Raw genomic sequence first — 27,338 nt, 5'->3', positions numbered from 1 at the left:
TCTTTCTGCTCAGACTTGCCTGTTGGTGAAAAAGACATTTTAAATTGGAAGGAAATCAGCTCAATAGTTCTATGAATGCACTTAGTGTATCTGTAAACTTTCTGAATTTTTGAATGCTTGATTTCTCAACCTTAACATTTAACTAATGGTAGGTTTTTGCATTTGATTTTATATTTACATAAATTCTCATAATTATTGCAGTTTCCTGCCCTCAGATACATATTTCCCTTTTTGTTTTTCGTGTAGCTTATGCTACAAAGCCTCATTATGAGAAATACAATGTGGTTTTTAAATTATACTGTTGCTTATTCTGAAGTGATATACATTAATATTACTTGGATTGACACCACTGAGAGCAGTTCTCTTAGTTTCTCTGGACACAATTTGTTTATAATATAGGTTATCTGTATGTATTGAATGTATTGTAAAATTAAGACAAAGTGGAGAAATGATGGTTTCTCTAACAAAAGGAATTGATGAAATGTTGGCAAATCAGGTTTTTTCACTTTATCTGGATTGTTAGATTTGAGGGTGTCGGTTATTTCCTGTGATTAAACAAAAATTAGCTTCTGGCAGAAATTTATTTGTGTGTGTGTGTGTGTGTGTGTGTGTGTGTGTGAGCGAGAGAGCTTGTGCAAGGTGTTGCCTTGTATCTACAAAAGTGGCACAGCACACGCAGTGGCGGGTCATGCTTCCCTATGATATCCGCTTGCCTGCAACAGGATCCAGAGGAATCGAGAGGTGGCAGAGGAGAGAAAAAAAATGCCGGTGCACCTTTCAAGTAGTATTTAAATTGTCCCAATTGGACTTTGAAGTTGACACTTGCACTGAAGTAACAGGATGGAGGAAAGGGGAATCCTGCCTGGATTACTGCAATTTGGCTGAAGTCAGGGCTGGAAATAGTGACAAGATTTGTATTGTGATGGTCCTATCTGTGCAGTAGAAAAAATTAGAAACCAAAACACAAACAAACTGATTGGTGGAGATTTTCAAAGACACAGAGGACATCTAGGCGTCCAACTCCCATTGAAAGTCAATGGCAATAGGGCATCTAATTCCTCTTTGTGCCTTTGAAAACTTCCCTCTTAGAGAATGCCACATAACAGAGTAAAAGCTTTGTTATCCGGCATTTTGGGGAAATGGGGGTTGCCAGTACATTAAAAATTCTGGTTAACTAAGAGTTATATGGAGGGAGGGAGTTTGGGTGTGGGACGGGGCTGGGGGTTGGGGACCAGGAGGGGGTGTGGGGCACGGGCTCAGGGAGGGAGTTTGGGTGTGGGAGGGGGCTCAGGACAGGGAGTTGGGGTACAGGAGGGGTTTTGGGGTGCAGATGACACTCACCTCGGGCATCTCCCCAGAAGCGACAACATGTCCCTGCTGTTCCTAGGCGGAGGCACAGCCAGGCAGCTCTGCGCGCTGCCTCCATCCGCAGGTGCCACTCCCGCAGCTCCCACTGGCCACTGTTCCCAGCCAATGGGAGCTGCGGAGCCAGTGCTTGGGGTTGGGCGAGGGCAGCACATGGAGCCCCCATGGCTGTTCCTCCGCCTGGGGGCAGCAAGGACATGTCGCTGCTTCCGGGGAGCCATGCAGAGCCAGGTAGGGAGCCTGCCGGCCCCGCATCACCTGGACTTTTAATGGATATCAGAAATGCCGATTTCTAGAGCTTTCTGGTTGATAGAGTGCCGGTCAACAGAGCTTTTACTGTATAATACAAAGAGGTTGCATTATATTGTGCAGAATGCAATGGAGTTCCTCAGATTGTGCAGTTCAGTTCCTCTTCTCTCTTGCATCCCTCCAAGATTTCTCCCTTCTCTGACTGTGTCTGTACTAGCAAAATTCTGCGTCAAAATTCTCCACTGGTGGTAGCAACTGTAATCTATAAAGAGCTCCAGTACTTTCACCACCATGTTGTCTAACCCAACTCTAAGTAATGTGGAACTGCACCAATGGTGAATAACATGATCTAGTGCTGACTAGGTCCGGACGATGATTAGGGTATGTCCATACCAGTTTCCCAACTCCAGCCATTTTTGCTGTAGTCTTGTTTTTGTCTCTTTTTAAAAATGTGGTTAGAATTTTCTTGTCACAAAATGCAAAATATTTTCCCCGTCTCTTCTGCTGAAGAGATCTTGAAACTTTCAAGAAAAAAAAATACTCTCCTTTCCAGGTAGAGAACATGCGTGGAAAACTAGCTCAAAGGGAGCGAATGTTTCTGGGAGTTCGGACCTTGTGAAGATGGGGTTATGATGGAAATTTGTTTTGCAACTTTAACAGGAGTATTCACAACTGAGGATGGCTATGCAATTAGGAATATTGTGCTGATCTTACTGCTAATGCATATTGGTATCTGTGTTTATAATTAGTGTGTGTATGAAGAAGGGAGATAATCCCTTTAATTCTTTTACCCACCTTTCCATAGAATTTCCTTGTGTTGTGAATGGCAGCTGTTTAATTACCTCCAGCATAACTGCTGACCGTAATCTCTGTACAAGAGCGCCCTGGCTGGAGTGCTGACCGCAGTTTTGCTCCTGAAATGGAGATGGTGCATTTTTCCCAAATAAAACTCTGCAGAAATGTATTTAAATCTAAACAACCCGAAATTGCTAAAAAGCATACTGCATTCAATCAATGTGCTGAATTATGATCTTAAAACGTTGACTATTTCAGTCATTAATAGCTTCTTTGCTGACTCTTGGGACATAAAATACCATTAAGTCAATACTTTTAAACAGATGACTGTGTGCGCCTTCATAATTCCAGGATTGTGGAGAGCTCATAAGCATATCATAAGCAGATAATATTGTTTACTCAAAGACTGTTTGGCTTACTTAATCAAAATGTACAGACAACAAAAAAGCTTCACACTTAATGACAGGGAAGAAAATGTCTTAAACTCATTATTTGCTATTGATTTTTCTGACTCCATCATGGGCTCGAAACTAGAAGGTGCTGAACAATCTGGCTGTGGTCGTGCAAAGCACTTAAAAAAATGCTTAATTTTGGGCATGTGAGTAAAAACACTGAAATCAGTCTGACTCTCTAAAAGTAATTTTCATCCAGCTATTGTTAACTGTGACATGCCTAGGCGGAATGAATCATTCTAGTTTCATGGTGTGCAGGTGTCCCTATCACCAATTGTATCATGTATCAATAGTGTTCTCTGTATCCGTAAAAGAGGTTCAGCATGGGCAGTGGCAATGCAAACTTTCCTATGATGCCCTGCCAATGTGCCTAAATTGTTCTACAGAGAGCACCTGTAGAGTTGGACGTGAGTCCAGTCTCCATGGCCTATTCACATCTAACTTCCCTGCTGAAACTGCCAATAAGGTCTGTGCGGTTTTTTTGTTTGTTTGTTTTTGGAGCAGGGAGGGTGGCGGTTGGTTGAGTTTTTAATGGAATAAGAACACTTCTCCTCCAGGAACTGATCTGACATCACCAACTGGTAACATAAGTTTGAACAGCCATCAGATGTTAGCACTATTTGCTTATTACCAGCCTGGGCTTTGTTTGAACCAATGGCCCTGGAGCTGAAAGACTCTGTAATATACAGTGTCTCATTCTCAAATTGCCCCGAGCCATACAGACCTCTTTCTATTCATATACATTTACATCCTTGTCTCTTATCTAATTCTTTCCTGAATACATTTCTGCCACAGCCAATGACCATAGTAGATATTAAATGAATTTATTTGAATTTCAAATTTCATGAAGTTTTTTTCCTTCCCTTTGGCCAATATTCTGTTTAATATGCTGGTCTTACTTCTGTTCAAGTTAATCTGAAAACCAGAAATTAGGCCAAGTTAAGTTCCAAGGAGGGGACAGCTGGGTATTTTCAGGCTGAGACCCCTATCTCTGAGGCACTTTTTTCCACTGGCAGTCCTCCAGTGATAAAGAAAGCAATCTTTAAGACTTGGTACAAGATCCATTGGCCTTTAAATATGGTAGGGGTTTATGGTGGCGGATATAATGGAGAGTGTTCTAGCTTCTTTGGCTTGTATTAACTGGGCAAGTTGTAATGTCTGTATTTATGAATATTGAAGCTTTGTTAAATGTTTTCTGAATGAATAATAAATAAATAGCTAAAAGACTACCATAGCCCAATCATTTATTTCAGCTCTCATAAGTAACTGAACAAGAATGGGGTTCCTCCAAAACGTTTCCTGAGAAATTAGGCACTCTGGAATAGATAGACTTTTATATAGTTGCTCATTAATGGACATCACCAAGTTAAAATCTTGATAATATGATATCTCTAAGTGAGAGAAAAATGCTTGTGCTAGAAAGACTTATTAAAAAAACCTCTGGTAAATGTCCTATAACTGTCTTTAAAATACTGTGAATGATGGCCAGGGCGGGAGAGTTGTTCAGTGTAGTTAAACAGAATAAAAAGGGATTTTTATTTTGCTCCTTTCTGTATGGGTTTCCCCCCATTATCTCAGTGGTATAATTTATTTTTTTAGTCCTATGGGCATTCTTATGGCTGAAAGAGAAACTCTCACAATAGGTTTTGTCAATGAAGCAGTATGTTGGGAAAACAAATAATTAAAAACAAATAATCCCCCTCCCACACACACACAAAAGAAAGAAAATCCCACTCAATGAGATTTCCCAGTGTTTTAATTTTATTTTATTTTGGAGGCAGGCATGAATAAGATTTATCAGAGTGGGATGAGGGATGGGTGGAGAAGAGGAGGGAAACCTGTGCAATGCTACAGTGCATGTCTGAGGCAGAGAGCAATGATTAGATAACTAAAAGGGAATGAACTATATATAATAGCTCCAATTAGGCCCTTGGTTTAACTGTTCTCTTTCTTCAGAGCTCAGCTTAAAGAAGGAGGCCTGTTGGCCCTGGTAGCTGTGAGAATCCTAGTGCTAGGGCCCAGCAAAGAGTTTGGAGAGAGTTGGAGATGAATTTAAAATTCACAAAGCCACTTCCTTTTCCACCCATTTCTTCTTTCCTTTTACTTATCTCCTATTTCTTTCCTTTGCCCCATTTTATTTTTCTTTCTTTACCACAACCATTTGCCACCTCACATCTCTTGACCTTCCTCCCCCCACCCCCCTTCTTCCAACCTCCTGAAAAACTTCCTTTAACTTGTTATTCCCCCTGACCCAACCATTTATCTTGGGTCTCACATTAATTTTCCTCTCCCCCACAATGCCCAAATTCAATTATCTTCAGCTCTACCAGTTAGCTGAGAGCATGTGTGAGAGCAGAGGCACCTTCTGGGGAGTTAGAGCCAAGAGACGAGCTAAAGAACCACCCTGAGATGGAGCTACTCCCTGGCCAGCTTGCCAGTGGGACCCTTTGTTTATATAGTAGGATGGTGAGGGGATTATAAGGCATTTGCTAAACCTAGTTGTCCCTTGCTCCTGCTTTCTTCTGGTGTCTCATGATAAGTTTTTATATTTGCATGGCTTTGCTGTGATCATGTGATACTTCCCATACAGGAGGCAACAGAAATATTTATCATTTAATCAACTTCAGGTAATATTTTAATGATTGTTGTGCAATGATTATCAGTAAGACCTGAATGGTTTGAATTTTCATTCATTTATATCTTAATATCTGTTTTATTGTGACTTTAGGAACAAAAATGGTCCAGAGGGTTTTCCGTATTGCCCTTTTGTGTGTGCCTTCTTGGTTTCCTTGGAAGATTTTATAAATAAGCATAATGCTCATAAAAATGTAGGATTTGATGACTGACAGAAATTCACCGTTTATCCATAGAACAGGCACAGCTGTGTCAGTTTACGTACCGTCCCATCAGCATATCTCAACCTAACCTGAACACAGTGTGAGAAGACACAGTAGTGCAGGCCCAATCAATCTATTGTGCAAGACTATATTTTTGCATTTTGAAAAGAAGTATTTAAAGTATTTGTGGCACATCATACTCTGATTCCCTGCGCTGCTCTGACTCTTGTGCAGTAAGTGGTCTCTACCCCTTTCTTTTTTAGGAATATAGTTAAAGGTATCGGCATCATGTGCAATGGTTACCTCACAATAACCCACTTATTTCCCGTTATATGCATAGGAGAAAAATGGAAGTATGTCAGATACAATTGTGTGGCTGTTGTGGACAAATGCTGCCTTTTAAAATGGCAAACACTGTAATTCCTCTGTAATTCTTCAAGAAAGAAAATCTTTTCCTTTTCTTTCTTTTTGTTGTTGCTTATTCCTCTTGCTTTTATTCTTATTATTAACTTATTATTAATTTTAATACTTCTCTTTGGTGCTTCTCTAAGGCAGCTCCTTGCTCTCTCAGCTGCCAAATATACTATCATGCCTGGGCCTGCAAAGTTCCAGTCAGTAAGATGAAAATTCTAGAAAGTGACAATTATCTGAAAACAAGACGTTAGAGAGGAAGTGCTTGGGCAACCCTAATGAGAGGTGTAATTACCACTCCACTTAGAAATAATAATAATCTTCAGCTGTTCATCTGCAGGCATCCAGGGCCCTTTGCAAAAGTGCAGAAGCATCATCCCCATTTTGTAGATCAGAAAACTGAGGCACAGACAAGTTATGTGACTCTTTCACAATTTCACAAAGTGAGGACTAGAGTCTATGCCTCCTGGCTCATACTCGACCCAGCAGACTATCTATGGAGAAAAGATTACATTTTGCTAGTGTATTAGCTGAGATGATATTTTAGCATCTACACTAACACTCCCTGATAAAACTGCAAAGAGTATCCGTGTCTTCAATTATGAGTGGGAAATGAGGCTGTGACATCAAAAATTGCAAGTATCTGTTTTGTCAGTCTTCGTTATATAATGTTCTTGAATTGAGGCAGCAAGGGAGTGAAGAAGAAATTGAATGAGTCATTGCTAAAGAAAGGAGCTGGATCAGCATTAGGTGCTGAGCGAGCTGGGCATCTGAATAAGGCAGGCGATTTATTGTAAGGAACAGGCAGTGACGTCACTCTAATGAACTTTGAATGCTGTAGTAAATTCATGATGATTAGGGTTGTTGATGCTTGAAATATTTTGTTTGTTTGGCCATTGAGGGCTGAAGGAATGCCTATCACATCCGAGTTGAAACCACAATTACAAGCTTAGAAAAAGAACATAATAGGTCCAGTTTCAGTTTGGTTTCAGACATTAGGTAACTGGAAAAGATTTGGGTTTATGGAAGAAAAGTAAGGTGCTGTCTTCCGCAGTTGTAATGACAGTAGGTGATGGCAAAACACAGACTGATGCTGATGTGGTTTAAAGTTGGCGTTTGACAATCCCATGCAAAGGTTCACCTGTTTGGTACCAGTGTAAGCCATATACTTTTAAAGAACTCGTCAGTTTACATTTTTAATGGTGAATGATTAGTAGCTACAGCTACAGTTTTGTTCTTTGGCACATGACACAAAAGCTGTGGATCCCAGTGGATGCGTTTTCAGCACCAGTTCACATTGCTCCATGTTCAAAGGCACTGTGAGTTGTGCACTGTGCATGTGAAAATGATGTGAGTTGTGCATTGTGCATGTGAAAGTTGTGCATTGAAGTCTTCCATTTGCCTAGTCTCTGAAAATGTGCACATTGACTAGGATACCTGAGTATTGTAGGGAAGGGTTATGAAAAGTGGGTGATTTCTAGAAGGCTCAGGGACCAATGTGGATTACAAACTTTTGGAAAAGAAAGCTAAGATCTGCATCCCTGAAATCCTTATTTAATTAAACTTCATAGGTACATGGTCTAATGTACAATTTATATTATATTTTAATGCGTTAGAACACAACCTGCAAACACCTCTGCATCTCATATCAAGCTTGTGAGTAAGTCCTATGAGGTTAAGGAAATGACACATGTACATAAAGGTATTCAGGATGAAGCCATTAGCTTGTATATATTAGATAGCTTTAGTTCCAGATATGAAGCACAAATTGGTTTAACCTTTTCATGCCATTTGTGAATATTAAAATGAAGTATTTAAATCACCTTTGGAAAAGTTTAGTTAAAAAATTTAGTGCCATAAAGTTTGAATAGGTAGTGTTTGAATATAATCGTGTTTGAGAAAAAAAATGTTCCTAGAGTTTCAGCTTGTGCTTAGCTTGCATCTTGGGCTGCTGAGACACTTGACATTTGTGCCATGGAGACAGGAGTACAAAGGCCTAGACTCCTTTATCCATCCATTTTTTCATCTTTCTAGTATCCCACAATTATTTCCCTTCAGCTCTTTTTTCCCCCTCTTCTTTTCTCCACCCCCTTCCCATTGTATTGATTCCCTGTCATACTTACAGCTTCCATCTTCCCTGCTGTTAAAAAAAAAATCACCTTGGAAGACATCTTGGTCAACTGATTCAAACCCAGTGAAGTCAGTAGGAATCTTTCCATTAACTTCAGTGGGCTGTGGAACAAGCTCCTGGTGAGCATCTGTAACCCCACTATTGGGAGTGCTGAGTACAGTACAGACATTGGGATTGCTTTTGAAATACTTGCCATGGATGCTTCACTTTCTTTATGGTCAGGCAATATTCTGTGTCACGCTGTCTGAAATGGCTCATGATCGAGAGGTCCAACTCTGGGCAAACTGTCAAAAAGCAGGGCAGACACCCCAAACTGGTGGAATGTTCTATAATTAGATTTCACCAACCCAGTAACAAGTGTGAACTCCAAAAGTCCTATAATAGTCTTACAATGGACTCACAGACAGTCCCCCTTGGACACTCCAGGCAAGATGGACTATGTGATAAATGGCCACTTACCCCACAGATCACAAAATATTCAGATTGCTCACAGTCCCAAGAGACCAGTCACTTACCCAAATTTGTACCTTAGATCTCACACCAAAGATAATGCCTGTAAGCCAATCCTGTAATAAACTAACTAAAAGTTTATTAACTAGGAAAAATAAATGAGAAAGTTATTGACAGGTTAAAGCAAGCATATATATATACACAAATGAGTTTTCAGTCTGTATTTCAACAGGTGACAGTTGTAGCAATCTGTCAGTTCAAAATGTCTTTCAGGACTAACCCATGCCAAGCAGCATGGGGATCTCTTGCGTATGTTTAGGAATCTTTGCCCTGCAGAGTCCAGACAGCATAAAAGAATCATAAAATCATAGAATATGAGGGTTGGAAGGGACCTCAGGAGGTCGTCTAGTCCAACCCCCTGCTCAAAGCAGGACCAATCCCCAACTAAATCCATCCCAGCCAGGGCTTTGTCAAGCCTGACCTTAAAAACCTCTAAGGAAGGAGATTCCACCACCTCCCTAGGTAACCCATTCCAGTGCTTCACCACCCTCCGAGTTAAAAAGTTTTTCCTAATATCCAACCTAAACCTCCCCCACTGCAACTTGAGACCATTACTCATCTGCTACCACTGAGAACAGTCTAGATCCATCCTCTTTGGAACCCCCTTTCAGGTAGTTGAAAGCAGCTATCAAATCCCCCCTCATTCTTCTCTTCTGCAGACTAAATAATCCCAGTTCCCTCAGCCTCTCCTCATAAGTCATGTGTTCCAGTCCCCTAATCATTTTTGTTGCCCTCCGCTGGATGCTTTCCAGTTTTTCCACATCCCCTGCTGGAGGAGAACACATCAGTAATGGATGTTTATCCAAATGGAACCTGAACGCTGACATTTTTGAAGTTTGCTCATCACCAGTTGTGATACTGTCAAGTGACCATGCCCCCTTCTAGTAAGTTCTCTTATCGTCTCCAGAAATAAATGGTTCCCATTCTCTTGAGATGAAGGAGGGAATCTCTCTATGGGGCTAAATGTGAGGAAGTGAATACGGAAAGAGGAATCTCCTCCATGGGATGACTACTAAAAGAACTGTGGCAACACTCGAGAACCCCTCCTAGTTCTCTATCTGATTTGCCAGTTTACTGGTAAAGTGCAATACAGTGAAGTGACACTGAAAAATGTACAGTGGGGGTTGTTACAAATGTATTCTCTGTCAGTGATTTCCCTTATTGAACCTGCTCACTTTACTAGTCCGAGGACTATTTTCTAATAGCCTGTGCTGAAAACTCCACCTGGAATGTGTTCCGTCTCCCCTCCCCACCCCCCGTGTGCAATAAAAATTCTGCAGTTGGAACTTAGCTGACAATTTTGTTGATAATGCCTGACGGAGAACAGAATCCATCTTGCTCCTATAGCTATATGTTGAGTCTCCAGTGTAGTAGTACAGTAGTTTACACTTTTTTTCATCAGTCAAGAAAGTAGGTATGACTCAAAGGCAACCCGGGAGCAGATGTTTGAATATGACTGTGTCATTTTAAGTTACTTTTCTGATTATAACCACACTTGAAGTTATCATTGATTTGACTAACTTTAAATTTAGTCAGTCTCTGTTGAGGTCCGTGGCTTGGAGTCTGCTGTGCTGCCTTATAGAAGTCTAACAAATTTCTTTCTGGCCCAGACCCAGGCATCAATGTTTAATAAATTAGAATATAGAGGAAGAAACTAAAGGAAAATAAAAACAAAATATTATGTTCACTTTTATAGTAACACTCAGTACAATCATTCTTCTTTGATTTATTTTTTGCATGTCTTAGATGATTTTAAATGATAATCCTGGCCAACATTTGTTATGTTGGAGTTCTGGGCAAATAATTTTTTCTGGGTGCTTTGTCCTCATTTTGTCTCTTTTCTGTGTAAGAATGAGAGGAGATTGAATGTACCTTTCAGACAGACTAATGTGTAAAACTGTCTCTGCATACCTTTTCTACTTCCTCTTTTTAGGCCAGGCCAGCAGAATTCAGTCCATAACAACAGGAGGAGGAAATTGACTAGAATCTTAATATCACAAATACTCTGCGTAATACTGCTTAAAAACGCAAGAACAAAAGAACCGTCATACTGCATCAGACCAATGGTCCATATAGCCCGTATCCTGTCTTCTGACAGTGGCCAGTGCCAGATGCTTCAAAGGGAATTAATAGAACAGGGCAATCAAGTGATCCATCCCCTGTTATGCAGTCCCAGCATCTGGCAGCCAGAGGCTTAGGGACACCCAAAGCATGGGGTTTCATCCCTGACTGTCTTGGCTAATAACTTATCTATTGCTTTTTTTTTTATCCAGTTATAGTTTAGGCCTTCACAACATCTCCTGGCAGTGAGCTCCACAGGTTGACTGTGCATTTTTTTGAAGAAGTATTTCCTTTTGTTTGTTTTAAACCTGCTGCCTATTAATTTCATTGGACGACCCCCCTGGTTCTTGGTTATGTGAGGGGGCAAATAACACTTCCTTGATCACTTTCTCCACACCAGTCATGATTTTATAGACTTCTAGCATATTCCCCCTCAGTTGTGTCTTTTCCAAGCTGAATAGTCTCCATCTTTTTAATCTCTTCTTTTAAGGAAGCTGTTACATACCCTTCCTCATTTTTGTTGCCCTTCTCTGTTTCAAGATCTTTTCAAGATCTAATATATCTTCTTTGAGATGGGTTGACCAGAACTGCATGCAGTATTCAAGATGTCAGCATGGCATGGATTTATGTAGTGGCATTATGAGATTTTTTGTCTTATTATCTATCCTTTTCTTAATGATTCCTAATTTTTCGACTGCTGCTGCACATTGAGTAGATGTTTTCAGAGAACTAGCCACAATGATTCCAAGATCTCTTTTTTGAGTGGTAACAGCTAATTTAGATTCCCCATCATTTTGTATGTATAATTGGGATTGTTTCTCAATGTGCATGACTGCATTTATCAACATTGAATTTCATCTGCCATTTTGTTGCTCAGTCACCCAGTTTTGTGAGATCCCTTTGCAATCAGCTTTGGACTTAACTATCTTGAGTAATTTTGTATCATCTGCAAACTTTTCCATCTTGTTGTTTACCCCCTTTTCCAGACCATTTATGAATACATTGAACAGTACAGATTCCTGGGGGACACTGCTATGCGCCTCTCTTCTGAAAATTAACCATTATTCCTACCCTTTGTTTCCTGTCTTTTAACCAGTTACTGATCCTTCCCTCTTGCCCCATGACTGCTTACTTTGTTTAAGAGCCTTTGGTGAGGAACTGCGTCAAAGGCTTTCTGAAAGTCCAAGTTCACTATATCCATTGGATCACCCTTGTCCACATGTTTGTTGACCTCTTCAAAAAATTCTTATCATAAGAACCATAGGAGTGCAGGTCTGGAAGGGATCTCAGTAGGTCATCTAGTTCAGTCCCCTGCACTCAAGGCAGGACTAATTAATAACTACACCGTTCCTGACAAGTGTTTGTCATGCCTCACCTATCCATTAGATAGGTGAGGCATGATTTCCCTTTACAGAAGCTGTGTTTACTCTTCCCCAACAAATCATGTTCTTCTATGTGTCTGATAATTCTAGTTTGATTTCCTTCAGAACTCTTGGCTGAATACCATCTGGTCCTGGTGACTTATTACTTTTTAATTTATCAATTTGTTCCAAAACATCCTCTACTAACAGCTCAATCTGGTCTGTTCCTCAGATTTGTCACCTATAAAGAATGGCTCAGGTGTGGCAATCACCCTCACATCCTCTGCAGTGAAGACTGATGCAAATAATTCATTTAGCTTCTCTGCAAAGGCCTTGTCTTCCTTGAGTGCTCCTTTAGCACCTCAGTCTTCTAGTGTCCCCATTGATTGTTTGGCAGGCTGCCTGCTTATGATGTATTTAAATTTTTTTTTACTGTTAATTTTGAGTCTTTTGCTTCAGAGCTCAGGATGCATTCTAGTCAATTTACTTGCTAATCCACTCACTGTAGCAGGGGAGTACAAGAACCAGAGAAGAGCTGGTCTTCTAAAAACATATGCTTGTCTGATCTGTGTGGGAAACTTTTGGATGTTGGCTCCTCCTTCGTGCTCCAATTACATTACTTCTCTGAACGTTGTGGGATGACCAAGTGTATCCCCAGCCACAAAAAAGGCAGGGAGGGCATGGGTGTTTATAGTGCTACCACAACATGATGCTACCCCAAAACCCAGGTATAATCCCTCTCCCATGTTTTCCAGTCTGCAGCAGAAATACACACACTACATCCTATGCACATTACAACCTTCAGGAGGGGGTAGCGTGCTTCCTTTTTAGTAATCAACCAGCCCTGCCCTTACCTATCCCCTGGAGCTGGGATGCATGGCACAAACAGTTCTTGCCTTACTTTGAGCACAGGGACTGCAGTTTTTCCTGGCCCTTGCGGGAGGCATGCAATGAAGAGAGGCCCTATGTGCACCACCCCCACCCACACGGGCACCACAGCCAGGGACAATCTAGTCCCTTAAAGAAACCTGTTACATCTGATTTTTTCCCTGGAGTCAGGGGCGCTGGAACAATTTTTATAATAGGGGTGCTGAGAGACATTGAACCAAACTGTAAACCCTGTATATGATGGAAATCACTTCAAGACTGGAGGTTTGGCAGCACCCCTAGTTCCAGCACCTATGACGGGAGTACAAAAGACACTGGTAAAGTCTCGAGGAAAAGTCAAACACTCGACTTCCCTTAGGAAAGATTGCATGAGTAAGGAGGTAGTTTAAAAGCTTAATCCTGGAAGCATAAGGCTAAGAGTGTGGTTGTCAGGAAAGGGAGAGGATGATGTCGTTCCATGACCCAGAAATGCACACTGTGTCGTCTACTTCTGGCATATCTATGTGGGAAATCTCTTCTGGGAGCTGCCAAGTTGGGAAATATTAACATAACAGTGTCACAGGGTGTGACCATGTCCTCCTTGCACCTCCTGGTTTATGATATCATCTCTCTTCTCTTTCAGTATTTATTGGAAAGCTAACACACATTTCATAAAAGTTATTTTCCTCCACATTTTAGGCATAATTTTAAAACCAATCGCTGGCCTCAGCTGGTTTATAGAAAATCTAGGCTAAAAAATAGGTCATGTTTAAAAAGTTAGCTAACATGTTTCAGCCAAATATTTTAAACATTAGTGTTGATAGGATTTAACACTTTTTAAAAATTGTGTTTGTTTATCATGATCAGCTTTGGTTGGGGAGCCTACAACGGACCACAACAAGTTAACGTGATTTTACCTATTTACATTACCTATTTTCCTATTGTAGACATGGCCAATGTCTCCTTCAGTCATTGATTGTCTTCAACACCTCTGATACAATATTTCAGTATTATTATTCCCCACCCAGTCTAGTCTTGCCTTGTCTGGTAAAGGTCACAGCAATGCTTTGCACAGAACCTCCACTCCCACCACATGTAGGTATTTGCTCTCACTTTTCATCAGCCTCTGATTACTAGTCCACCTGGGCATTGGGTCTTCCATGTCACTTTACTTTGTGAGGATAGCGTTCATCACCACTTGAACCAGCAGGCTTTTGACTTTAGCTTTTTATTAAGAAAGCAATAGTGAACGAATGTAGAAGGAACTCAGAAGCTTCTCTCCAGGGATTTCCTCACTTCCTCATGACTTTTTGCCTCTCCTTACCTTGGGTCATGATCAATAAGTCTGTAGCTTTGGAGACTTTTGTGGGGGAAATGGAAGCAGCAGGAATTCTGGGTAGCTACAGCAGCAGCATACTCTGTAGCCACTTTGGGCAGTGACAGCAACTGGATTCTTAAGTTACGCCTTTCTGACTATGTTCATTAAACTGCTATGGCGCCATTGTGAAGACTTCATGTGGAATAGTGTGTACAATTCTGGTCGCCCATGTTCAAGAATGATGAACTCAAATTGGAACAGTGCAGAGAAGAGCTTACTAGGGTAACCAGGGGAATGGAGAGCCTATCTTACAAGAGGAGACTAAAAGAGTTTGGCTTGTTTAGCCTAGCAAAACAAAGGCTAGGGGGTAATACGATTGCTCTGTATGAATACATCGGGGAGGGGGCCAAGGAGGATGAAGAACTATTTAAGCTAAAGAACAGTCTTGACACAAGAACAAAATGGCCACAAATAAATTTAGACTGGAAATTAGAAGACGGTTTCTAACCATCAGAGAAGTGAGATTCTGGAACAGCCTCCCAGTAAAATTTGTGAAGTAAAAAACATAATTAGTTTTAACATTGAGCTTGATAAGTTAATGTGTGGGATTGTGTGATGTGGTCGGACGCTGGGCTCGATGGCTGGGCCTTCTGGATCAAGTTTTATGTTCCTAAAGTATCATGCTTCAGGGCTACAGCTGTTCAGCTGTAGGCACCAGGAAGGGAATTCCACCTCTGCCCCATTGTATTCTGTTTTTTTGTGTGCGTTCTTTCTCTGAAGAATCAGAGATGGCCATGTCTGAGGATGGAACACTGCACAGGGTGGGCCAGTGCTTTGAGGAGATACTGTGGATTCTGTTTCTCAGGTACTTGGCTGGGTCTTTCTCACATGTTCAGGGTCTAAGTGATTGCCATATTCAGCACCAGGAAGGAATTTTCCCGAAGGTCAGATTGGCAGGGACCTTGGCAGAGGGTGTGGGGGTGGGAAGTTGTGCCTTCCTCTGCAGCATGGGGCACTTTGCTAGGATCATCTGGGTATATCTCACTTAATCAGTAAAAGATACTGCTTCATGCGCCTGATCTCTCTAATGTTCTGGAACCAACATGGCGACAACAGTACTGCAAACAACAATGTTTCAAATTGATACATTTTTATGTACAATTTAGCATCTACCATGGACCAAAAAAAAGTCAGAATTAAAAAGAACAAAAACAAGCCCTACCATTAACCATGACCAGCTTACATATTTTTAAACATGTTCCTGTTTACCTTAACTCAGTGCATTAAATTAAACAGGAACAAGACACTCTTATTTTGGAACACACAGCATTAATGAGGATCAATTAATTTGGAACAACTCCTTATGTAGACAAGGTGGCTAATGGCATTGTTTATGGCAGTTGCCTAGAACGATTCATTATAATAGCTATTTGAAGCCATAACCAGAATTTTGGAACTTCTGTTTTTCTTCATCCCTTCTTGTTTAGGGTACTATGTGGATCCCACATGATTAGTAATGGTATCATTTCTCAAAAAAAATGTTTCCAGTGTGGGCTCTCTGACAACACAAATCTTTATTCTGGTATATTTGTCTATTGTATTCCTAACAGATTAAAGGTTAAGCCTTCAAAAATGGAGGGCATCAAAGTGCTTACATGGCATATATTTCTGAGTGATCTGAAGTAACAGATCAACTAAGTGGGCAGCAGGATGAATGTAAAGAAATGTTCTCCCTTTCTTGGAAAAACATTTGAACTCTCTTTAAGATTTTTTGTCTCTTAGATGTAATACTGACTTAGCTTGTGCTTTGAAAATACATTTTGAAAGAGCAATAAAAAGGATAGGACCATGGGGGAGAATCCAGTTCTGCAAGATACCAATAATTTGGTCAACATTAAAGTTCATTAGATGGAGTCAGTTTCAACAGAGTTTGATCAGTCCTGTCTTTGATGTTTAGCGATGTGAAATCTTTTCTTATGGTTTCTGCTGTGAGGTAGAAGCCAGAACATGATTCTCTTGCCAGGACTATCCTGAACGTACAATGAATATTATACAAAATAGAACAAGGGCCTAACATTTTTATAACATTTTGTTTTTAACAATGATTTAGGCTTTTTTACATTGATCACAGTGCATCAATGTCTAAAAGCCTTTAGGTTTATTTTCTTACACTTGGGGGATGGATCTAGCTGTTAAGAAGCCTTCTTGTTGACAGTGCAAAATCTCAAAATTTTATCCACGCTCCTCAAGAATAGGTACGGAGCAGTTCTCACCTTCTGCCGGGCTAAATATTTGAAATTTTGTTTGGAATTCACCTTTAACATTTCTGCTGAGCACCATACTAAGGGTAACTTCCCTGCCTCCTATTTTGACATAAACATTGTTCCAGTTTCAGCTTTCACCAAGAGGAATATAACTATTCCCATCTTTGATTCAACCTGTGTCGTCTGTGGAGGTGCTTTCTTTTCCTTGCATTTTAAATTATCTCACCATTTTGAAAGTTACATATTTGAAAGGCTTAGCATTAGACTAAGCCAGTGTAAATTCAATAATCTCATGATATGCTTCATGAAAGGCCTGTTGTCCTTACTTGATGCTGCATGTGGCTGTGTTTAATTTGTTTACCCCCATTTAGATGTCATCAGCCCTTGTTGCTGGTAGTTCAGTGATGATAAGCAACAGTGACAGCTATTATGTGTTCAGGAAGAGCTTACTCAGACTGCAGCATAATGTGTTGGCTTGGACTCTAAAGCTATCATTAACTATTGTGAAAAAATACTGTGGATTCTTTAACTTTCACCCGAAAAAGGTAGGTAGACTTCAGTTTGAAATCTGATCAAAAGGACAGCATCCCTGCAGTGCAGGACTTGTCTGTAGTAGGCACTGAACTATAGGTTTGGCATTGACTGATTATGAGATTGTGAGGTACAAATCACCACTTTCTGGCTGTAAACTGAACCGTGCAGGAAAAGTTTGGCCTTTTTTTCCTCTTTGAATAAAATAGACAATAAACATTTGTTTGCACCTACAGTAAAAGTAAAAAGGTATGTGGCAAAATCACTTCTGGGTCTTTAAGAAAAAGTCCCAATATTTTGATTTCAACCACATTATCTCCTGAGCATCTGTTCTAGGTTTAATGCAGATATGAGGATAAATGCCTTATAAAGAGGGTGGGAAAATAATTGTATGGCCTATTAAGGGATTTGTTTTATTAGCAAAGCTTTCAAGTCTTTATAAATAGGTAAGTAATTGGAACAAAATAGAATATTCTGTTTCATTAATTGGTGATCTTTTAAGAGGTGTAATTGCTTCGCCTGCTATGATGTTTGTATTCCTATATTGTTAGCACTAATTTGCTTCAACTTATTGTATAATGAAGTATTCATTAATATGGCATTATATGTAACCACGACAGCTCAGTGGCTTACAAAAATATCCTTTATAGTCACTAAATGTTAATGATCAACTTCCCAATTTAAAATACAATTAAATTGAGACTTTGGTTTGATTTTTAGCAATAATAAGTCAATTCATGCAAAATTAAATCTGAGCTAAGGAAACAAATAGGAAATGAAGGGTACAGGGCCAGAGACCAAACAAGATAAATTATTTCTGATAAGATCTTTTAGACATGCGGTAAGTGCACTATGCATGTGAAGCATGGTCTACACGCTGAAAGGGCTGCCATTCCTGAAAACTAGTGTGAATATCAACATATAGTTTCCTTAAAACACCTGAGACATGGGAAAACAGGCTGATCCTTAAAGGTTGCAAGTTTTATTTTATTCAAATCTCGTATGCCCAAGTTTTTAAATCAGAAACAAGCAATATACTTTGGCAGGGAACCCCCAATATGTTCTTTAAAAAAAAAACGGAAAGAAGGAATTTTTTGAGGCGCCCCAGGACGGGGTCTTTAGAAGCTGTGGAAGAACTTGCTTGTTCCCTTCCTTAATTTACTGAAAAAGAAGAGTACTTAAAAAACCAAACAAACTCAAAAACTCCATTCAGAAAAACCCACGGAACTAACAAGACATACAGTAACTCCTCACTTAACGTTGTCCTGGTTAACGTTGTTTCGTTGTTATGTTGCTGATCAATTAGAGAACATGCTTATTTAAAGTTGTGCAGTGCTCCCTTATAGTGTTGTTTGGCAGCCACCTGCTTTGTCCACTGCTTGCAGAAAGAGTAGCCCGTTGGAGCGAGCTGGTGAGGGCTTGGAACCAGGGTGGGCCAGCAGCCCCCCATCAGCTCCCCTAAGTTCCCTGTGTGGCAGCTGCCCAGCAGGCTATCAGTTGCTGGCAGTTCAGTTGTCCCTCTCCCCACTGCCATGAGCTGCTCCTGCCCTCTGCCTTGGAGCTGCTCCCGGGAGCCTCCTGCTTGCTGTGCAGGGGAGGGGGGAAGAGGGTGCTAATGTCAGGGTGTCCCCTTTTCCCCCTGCTCCTGCCCCAGTCCTTTACCCCGTCTCCACAGAGCAGGGGGACATAGGACAGGGCTCAGGACAGAGGGAACGTGCTGGCAGCAGCTGCTGTCTCAACTTGCTGATCTACTTAAAAGGGCAGTGTATTTAGAGTGGAGTCAGCGTACTTAAAGGGGCAATACACATCTCTCTCTCTCTCACACACACACACACACACACACACACACACACACACACACACACACACACAGAGTGTGTGTGTGTCTCTGTCTCTCTCTGTCATGCTGTGTCTCCTCCCTCCATTTGTGCTGCCTTGTAAAGTGTGAGGCTACATTAAAAACGTGTTAACCCTTGAGGGCTCAGCCAAGTGCTAGTTCATCATTTAGTAAGGCATTCCCTGGGAAATATCCCTCCCTCTTCCACCCTCTGACTCCACCACCTCAACCAAGCTTCACAACCATCATTGCTGTGTACAGTATTAAATTATTTAAAAATTTGTGTGTGTGTGTGTGTGTGTGTAATATATATATATATATATATATATATATATATATATATATATATATATATATATATATATAAAAATCTTTTGTCTGGCAAAAAAAAATTTCCCTAGAACCTAACCCCTCTATTTACATTAATTCTTATAGGGAAATTGGATTCGCTTAACATTGTTTCGCTTAAAGTCACTTTTTTCAGGAACATAATCACAACATTAAATGAGTTACTGTACTCAAGTTCTACCCTTCAATTGCCCTGCTTTATCTTGTTTTTGTCTCCTTTTTCTGTACATAGTCAATCTAGATGGCAAGATCTCTGGAGAATCTTGTCTGCATATATCTCTAAAGGACCTAGCCCTGTGTTGCTGCTACACTAAAAATAAACCATAATAAATTAGGTAAGCTCATGGGTTTCTGGAGGTGGATATCCACCTTTACTTTTCATTACTAATTTCACACAGTTAAAACACAAAGGCTGTATTTTGTAGTGCAGCCTATGCAGTGCTGCAGAATACTATTTGCAAGGCTGGAAGAAGGGGGTATAATGAAGATATGTACATATTAGCACAAACTTACACACTGTATTCACAAAGGGCAGTTTCTGAAATACTGTAGTTTTAAAACTTTTTTCCTGTTTGGATTTTTTTTAATTAAACATATCAAAAGAAACTCTTTGGCTGGATCGCCATTTATAACCAAACAATTCAGAATGTATTAGCCAGCTGTTAAAAAAAGAAAGAAAAGAAAGAAAAGTAACAAGACATTTTTAAGAACATCATACTTCAAGTGGTAAAGCTCAAGTGACTGAATACCTGCACCTCTGCAACAGGATAACAGACTCAACTGTCACCCACAGACTCCTATCTTCCAGACAAACAGTTCCCCTAGAGAGCACTCTGACACACAAGCAACTTCCCTTAGTTGCTGAAGCAACAACCCTTAGGGTATGTCTACACTACGGAATAAGGTCGAATTTATAGAAGTCGGTTTTTTAGAAATCGGTTTTATATATTCGAGTGTGTGTGTCCCCACAGAAGTGCATTAAGTGCATTAACTCGGCGGAGTGCTTCCACAGTACCGAGGCTAGAGTCGACTTCCGGAGCGTTGCACTGTGGGTAGCTATCCCACAGTTCCCGCAGTCTCCGCTGCCCATTGGAATTCTGGGTTGAGATCCCAATGCCTGATGGGGCTGAAACATTGTCGCGGGTGGTTCTGGGTACATATCGTCAGTCCCCCCCTTCCCTCCCTCCCTCCGTGAAAGCAAGGGCAGACAATTGTTTCGCGCCTTTTTTCCTGAGTTACCTGTGCGGACGCCATACCACCGCAAGCATGGAGCCCGCTCAGGTAACCGTCACCGTATGTCTCCTGGGTGCTGGCAGACGCGGTACGGCATTGCTACACAGTAGCAGCAACCCATTGCCTTCTGGCAGCAGACGGTGCAGTATGACTGGTAGCCGTCCTCGTCATGTCCGAGGTGCTCCTGGCCACGTCGGCTGGGAGCGCCTGGGCAGACATGGGCGCAGGGACTAAATTTTTGGTGACTTGACCAGGTCATTCTCTTTAGTCCTGCAGTCAGTCGTATTGAACCGTCTAATGGTGAGCAGGCAGGCAATACGGATTGCTAGCAGTCGTATTGTACCATCTTCTGCCGGGCAGGCAAGAGATGACGATGGCTAGCAATCGTATTGTACCATCTTCTGCCGGGCAGGCAAGAGATCACGATGGCTAGCAATCGTACTGTGCCATCTTCTGCCAGGCAGGCAAGAGATGAGGATGGCTAGCAGTCGTACTGTACCATCTTCTGCCGAGCAGCCATGAGATGTGGATGGCTTGCAGTCCTTCTGCACCGTCTGCTGCCAGCCAAAGATGTAAAAGATAGATGGAGTGGATCAAAACAAGAAATAGACCAGATTTGTTTTGTACTCATTTGCCTTCTCCCCTGTCTAGGGGACTCATTCCTCTAGGTCACACTGCAGTCACTCACAGAGAAGGTGCTGCGAGGTAGATCTAGCCATGTATCAATCAGAGGCCAGGCTAACCTCCTTGTTCCAATAAGAACAATAACTTAGGTGCACCATTTCTTATTGGAACCCTCCGTGAAGTCCTGCCTGAACTACTCCTTGATGTAAAGCCACCCCCTTTGTGGATTTTAGCCTCCTGAAGCCAACCCTGTAAGCCGTGTCGTCAGTCGCCCCTCCCTCCGTCAGAGCAACGGCAGACAATCATTCCGCGCCTTTTTTCTGTGCGGACGCCATACCAAGGCAAGCATGGAGTCCGCTCAGCTCACTGTGGCAATTAGGAGCACATTAAACACCACACGCATTATCCAGCAGTATATGCAGCACCAGAACCTGGCAAAGCGCTACCGGGCGAGGAGGCAACGTCAGCGCGGTCACGTGAGTGATCAGGACATGGACACAGATTTCTCTGAAAGCATGGGCCCTGCCAATGCATGCATAATGGTGCTAATGGGGCAGGTTCATGCTGTGGAACGCCGATTCTGGGCTCGGGAAACAAGTACAGACTGGTGGGACCGCATAGTGTTGCAGGTCTGGGACGATTCCCAGTAGCTGCGAAACTTTCGCATGCGTAAGGGCACTTTCATGGAACTTTGTGACTTGCTTTCCCCTACCCTGAAGCGCATGAATACCAAGATGAGAGCAGCCCTCACAGTTGAGAAGCGAGTGGCGATAGCCCTGTGGAAGCTTGCAACGCCAGACAGCTACCGGTCAGTTGGGAATCAATTTGGAGTGGGCAAATCTACTGTGGGGGCTGCTGTGATGCAAGTAGCCCACGCAATCAAAGATCTGCTGATATCAAGGGTAGTGACCTTGGGAAATGTGCAGGTCATAGTGGATGGCTTTGCTGCAATGGGATTCCCTAACTGTGGTGGGGCCATAGACGGAACGCATATCCCTATCTTGGCACCGGAGCACCAAGCCGGCGAGTACATAAACCGCAAGGGGTACTTTTCAATAGTGCTGCAAGCTCTGGTGGATCACAAGGGACGTTTCACCAACATCAACGTGGGATGGCCGGGAAAGGTACATGACGCTCGCATCTTCAGGAACTCTGGTCTGTTTCAAAAGCTTCAAGAAGGGACTTTATTCCCAGACCAGAAAATAACTGTTGGTGATGTTGAAATGCCTATATGTATCCTTGGGGACCCAGCCTACCCCTTAATGCCATGGCTCATGAAGCCGTACACAGGCAGCCTGGACAGCAGTCAGGAGCTGTTCAACTACAGGCTGAGCAAGTGCAGAATGGTGGTAGAATGTGCATTTGGACGTTTAAAGGCGCGCTGGCGCAGTTTACTGACTCGCTTAGACCTCAGCGAAACCAATATTCCCACTGTTATTACTGCTTGCTGTGTGCTCCACAATATCTGTGAGAGTAAGGGGGAGACGTTTATGGCGGGGTGGGAGGTTGAGGCAAATCGCCTGGCTGCTGGTTACGCGCAGCCAGACACCAGGGCGGTTAGAAGAGCACAGGAGGGTGCGGTACGCATCAGAGAGGCTTTGAAAACCAGTTTCATGACTGGCCAGGCTACGGTGTGAAAGTTCTGTTTGTTTCTCCTTGATGAAACCCCCCGCCCCTTGGTTCACTCTACTTCCTTGTAAGCTAACCACCCTCCCCTCCTCCCTTTGATCACCTCTTGCAGAGGCAATAAAGTCATTGTTGCTTCACATTCATGCATTCTTTATTCATTCATCACACAAATAGGGGGATGACTACCAAGGTAGCCCAGGAGGGGTGGTGGAGGAGGGAAGGAAAATGCCACACAGCACTTTAAAAGTTTACAACTTTAAAATTTATTGAATGACAGCCTTCTTTTTTTTGGGCAATCCTCTGTGGTGGAGTGGCTGGTTGGCCGGTGGCCACCCCACCGCGTTCTTGGGCGTCTGGGTGTGGAGGCTATGGAACTTGGGGAGGAGGGCGGTTGGTTACACAGGGGCTGTAGTGGCAGTCTGTGCTCCAGCTGCCTTTGCTGCAGCTCAACCATACACTGGAGCATACTGGTTTGGTCCTCCAGCAGCCTCAGCATTGAATCCTGCCTCCTCTCATCACGCTGCCGCCACATTCGAGCTTCAGCCCTCTCTTCAGCCCGCCACTTACTCTCTTCAGCCCGCCACTTACTCTCTTCAGCCCGCCACCTCTCCTCCTGGTCATTTTGTGCTTTCCTGCACTCTGACATTATTTGCCTCCACGCATTCGTCTGTGCTCTGTCAGTGTGGGAGGACAGCATGAGCTCGGAGAACATTTCATCTCGAGTGCGTTTTTTTTTCTTTCTAATCTTCACTAGCCTCTGGGAAGGAGAAGATCCTGTGATCATTGAAACACATGCAGCTGGTGGAGAAAAGAAAAGGGACAGCGGTATTTAAAAAGACACATTTTATAAAACACTGGCTACACTCTTTCAGGGTAAACCTTGCTGTTAACATTACATACATAGCACATGTGCTGTCATTACAAGGTCGCATTTTGCCTCCCCCCACCGCGTGGCTACCCCCTCAACCCTCCCCCCTCCCTGTGGCTAACAGCGGGGAACATTTCTGTTCAGCCGCAGGCAAACAGCCCAGCAGGAATGGGCTCCTCTGAGTGTCCCCTGAAGAAAAGCACCCTATTTCAACCAGGTGACCATGGATTATATCTCACTCTCCTGAGGATAACACACGAACGGATGTTGCTTGAACGCCAGCGAACATACACTGCAATGCTTTGTTGTACAATGATTCCCGAGTACGTGTTACTGGCCTGGAGTGGTAAAGTGTCCTACCATGAAGGACGCAATAAGTCTGCCCTCCCCAGAAACCTTTTGCAAAGGCTTTGGGAGTATATCCAGGAGAGCCGCGAATGCCAGGGCAAAGTAATCCTTTCACATGCTTGCTTTTAAACCATGTATAGTATTTTAAAAGGTACACTCACCGGAGGTCCCTTCTCCGCCTGCTGGGTCCAGGAGGCAGCCTTGGGTGGGTTCAGGGGGTACTGGCTCCAGGTCCAGGGTGAGAAACAGTTCCTGGCTGTCGGGAAAACCGGTTTCTCCGCTTGCTTGCTGTGAGCTATCTACAACCTCGTCATCATCATCATCTTCTTCGTCCCCAAAACCTGCTTCCGTATTGCCTCCATCTCCATTGAAGGAGTCAAACAACACGGCTGGGGTAGTGGTGGCTGAACCCCCTAAAATGGCATGCAGCTCATCATAGAAGCGGCATGTTTGGGGCTCTGACCCGGAGCGGCCGTTCGCCTCTCTGGTTTTCTGGTAGGCTTGCCTCAGCTCCTTCAGTTTCACGCGGCACTGCTTCGGGTCCCTGTTATGGCCTCTGTCCTTCATGCCCTGGGAGATCTTGACAAAGGTTTTGGCATTTCGAAAACTGGAACGGAGTTCTGATAGCACGGATTCCTCTCCCCATACAGCGATCAGATCCCGTACCTCCCGTTCGGTCCATGCTGGAGCTCTTTTGCGATTCTGAGACTCCATCATGGTCACCTCTGCTGATGAGCTCTGCATGGTCACCTGCAGCTTGCCACGCTGGCCAAACAGGAAATGAGATTCAAAAGTTCGCGGTTCTTTTCCTGTCTACCTGGCCAGTGCATCTGAGTTGAGAGTGCTGTCCAGAGCGGTCAAAATGGAGCACTCTGGGATAGCTCCCGGAGGCCAATACCGTCGAATTGTGTCCACAGTACCCCAAATTCGACCCGGCAAGGCCGATTTAAGTGCTAATCCACTTGTCAGGGGTGGAGTAAGGAAATCGATTTTAAGAGCCCTTTAAGTCGAAATAAAGGGCTTCATCGTGTGGACGGGTGCAGGTTTACATCGATTTAATGCTGCTAAATTCGACCTAAAGTCCTAGTGTAGACCAGGGCCTAGTCTGTCTTTTCAAAAACTCCTGAGAGCTCCATCATAACCCAAATTGGCAGCTGACCCTTAACCTATTTAGAAAAAAAAAACCTTCAGGAGAACATTCATGACCAAAACAAGGGTAATATTCCCTCCAAAAGAACACTGAAAGATAGACTGGAAGCTATTGCCCCAGTCCTGCACAGCACTTACATACATACTTAAGTGCCGTGCTGGATTGGAGCCTAAGCCATCATTGGCACCAAAATGTACTTGGAATTGAATAATGACCATCTTCTCAGATACCTCCCCTCAAACATTCTGAGACTGAGTAGTGGTCACTGGCAAGCACTCCAGTATCAAGAAATAGGTTCTTGAGGAAGAGGCAGGTTTCTAGGGCCAAAACAAGATATACCCTACAAATAATGTACTTTTAAGCCTAAATGGTAGGATTTGTGCTCACAGTTAAATGCAGGTGCAAAATTGCCTCCTCCCGCATCTCCCAAAGGAAGCGTCTCATTATCATCCTTAAATAAAGAAAATAGCTAGAAAATCATGAACTAATAAAAACAATCCCCATTAGAAACATTTTTTCTTGGAAAATCCACTTAAAATGATACTTCTATGACATTTATATAGCCCACAAAGACTTCTCTAACGATATCTTGGAAAATCCTCTTTGTAGCTGTTTGTAGTTTTTCATTTTCTTTTAACTCTTGGATTTTTTGAATGAATTGAATTCTTGGAAGGGGGCCTGGTTTGACAGTCCTGGAGATCGGAAACTTTATCTGCAGAATTAGGTTTCTCACAATCAGCAACAAGTTTTATCCTCATTGTTCTTGCTAATTGCTATTGATTGCCTTCAGCCTAGACTGGATTTAAACTTAGGACTCAGAAGTGAAAGTCTGTTACCAATTCTATCCTCTTCCATTTTGTACAACTTCAGAAGTGGCTGTAAAGGATTCCTTATGAGGAAGAAATTCAAGATGGAAGCTATGAATTGGCAATTTTGATTTTGTTTAAACCATTATGTTTTTCCTGGAATTCCACTAAACTTTTCAGTTTTCCATTTTCCCCACCCCACACACAACTCAGAACCCACTTCACCCAGTGAGAGAATGTGTCAGCAGCTTCAAATACCATTTCTACAAGTACAAAAGTGTGCAAAAAACTCAGTTTTCACTATTCTGGAGTCCAGAAGCTATTTCAGTTTCATGTTGAATCAAACCATCTTGTGTCATGCTTAATTGGTCTGAAAAAAAATCAAAGCACTTCCATAATTGTGAACTGTTTTCATAACAGAATGTTTAAGAACATTTTACTAGATGCCCCAAAAGCCACAATCCCACAATTTGAAAAAGAGGGCTACATTGGTTTAAAAAAAACAGTCTGGCTTGGAGTGGAAGTGAAAACAGGTATGTATCAAACTGCTTTGTAAATTCACTTTATAAATTGTAATATCAATTAATATCAATTATAAACACAAGTGCCTTTAATAGACTAAACTAATTTAAACCAGTAACAAAACATTTTAAAATTTATTAACAAATCAAACATGAATTACTAATATTAAATGACCAAAAGTAGACATTCTGTACATAAATGATCATGTTCACCTTCTGAAAGTAATTGTATAAGCAAGTGTTAAATTAAATCTAAATAAAATGCAAGCCCTACCTCTTTGATGAGGTTTTTTCCTCCCACGAACATCCCAGAATGGGAGGGTGGCAGAAAGTAGACTACAAGAAAGAAAAAGCACTATGAGAGGGGAGGAAGAGAAAAGATGATTATGTTGCTAGATTAGATAAAAGGAATATGGGGAGTGTTTTGCAGAGCCGCAGCCAGCAGCAGTGGAGAAGTATGGGTGGCAATCCCATACCATACCATACCATGCCACCCTTACTTCTGCACTGCTGTTGGCAGCAGTATTGCCTTCAGAGCTGGGCGCCCAGTCAGCAGCCATCGCTCTCTGGCTGGCCAGCTCTGAATACAGAGGAGAGAGGGTGGCTGCTGGCTGGGCATCCAGCTCTGAAGGGAGTAATAAAATGTGGTCTCTGGTCACAGATGACAGGTGGTTGCTCTTCAGTTTCTTCAATCAAATTATAGGGGAAAATGTTTCATGGCCTCTGCAAGTAGTCACTTGTAACAGATGGTCTCTCTTCAGAGGTCATCGCCAAGGCAGGATTTACTGTGTTTTACTGAATTCGAAGCCTGCTGTTTCTTTT

At 42.3% G+C, this 27,338-nt stretch overlaps 1 protein-coding gene across 1 annotated transcript; it reads right to left on the bottom strand.

The window, feature by feature from the left end:
• Window positions 1-23,079: 23,079 nt before the first annotated feature.
• On the bottom strand, window positions 23,080-25,120 carry LOC141989025 (uncharacterized). Its single transcript, XM_074955289.1, has 2 exons — window positions 24,201-25,120; window positions 23,080-23,621 (listed from the first exon to the last, which is right to left on the bottom strand). Exons 1-2 carry the CDS (start codon window positions 24,781-24,783, stop codon window positions 23,080-23,082), a joined length of 1,125 nt encoding a protein of 374 aa, XP_074811390.1. The 5' UTR covers window positions 24,784-25,120.
• Window positions 25,121-27,338: the final 2,218 nt, after the last annotated feature.

The sequence above is a fragment of the Natator depressus genome, chromosome 1 (genome assembly GCF_965152275.1).
Source record: "Natator depressus isolate rNatDep1 chromosome 1, rNatDep2.hap1, whole genome shotgun sequence".
In the NCBI taxonomy this organism is placed as follows: Eukaryota; Metazoa; Chordata; order Testudines; family Cheloniidae; genus Natator; species Natator depressus.
The sequence above is the reverse complement of the archived record's forward strand: the minus strand, read 5'-3'. Positions and strand labels throughout refer to the sequence as shown.

Coding starts and splice junctions, on each gene's coding strand:
- LOC141989025 (XM_074955289.1), bottom strand. CDS start 24,783: ATGCAGAGCTCATCAGCAGAGGTGACCATGATGGAGTCTCAGAATCGC. Junction 23,622..24,200: donor AGGCGGAGAAGGGACCTCCG/GTGAGTGTACCT, acceptor TTTCTCCACCAG/CTGCATGTGTTTCAATGATC.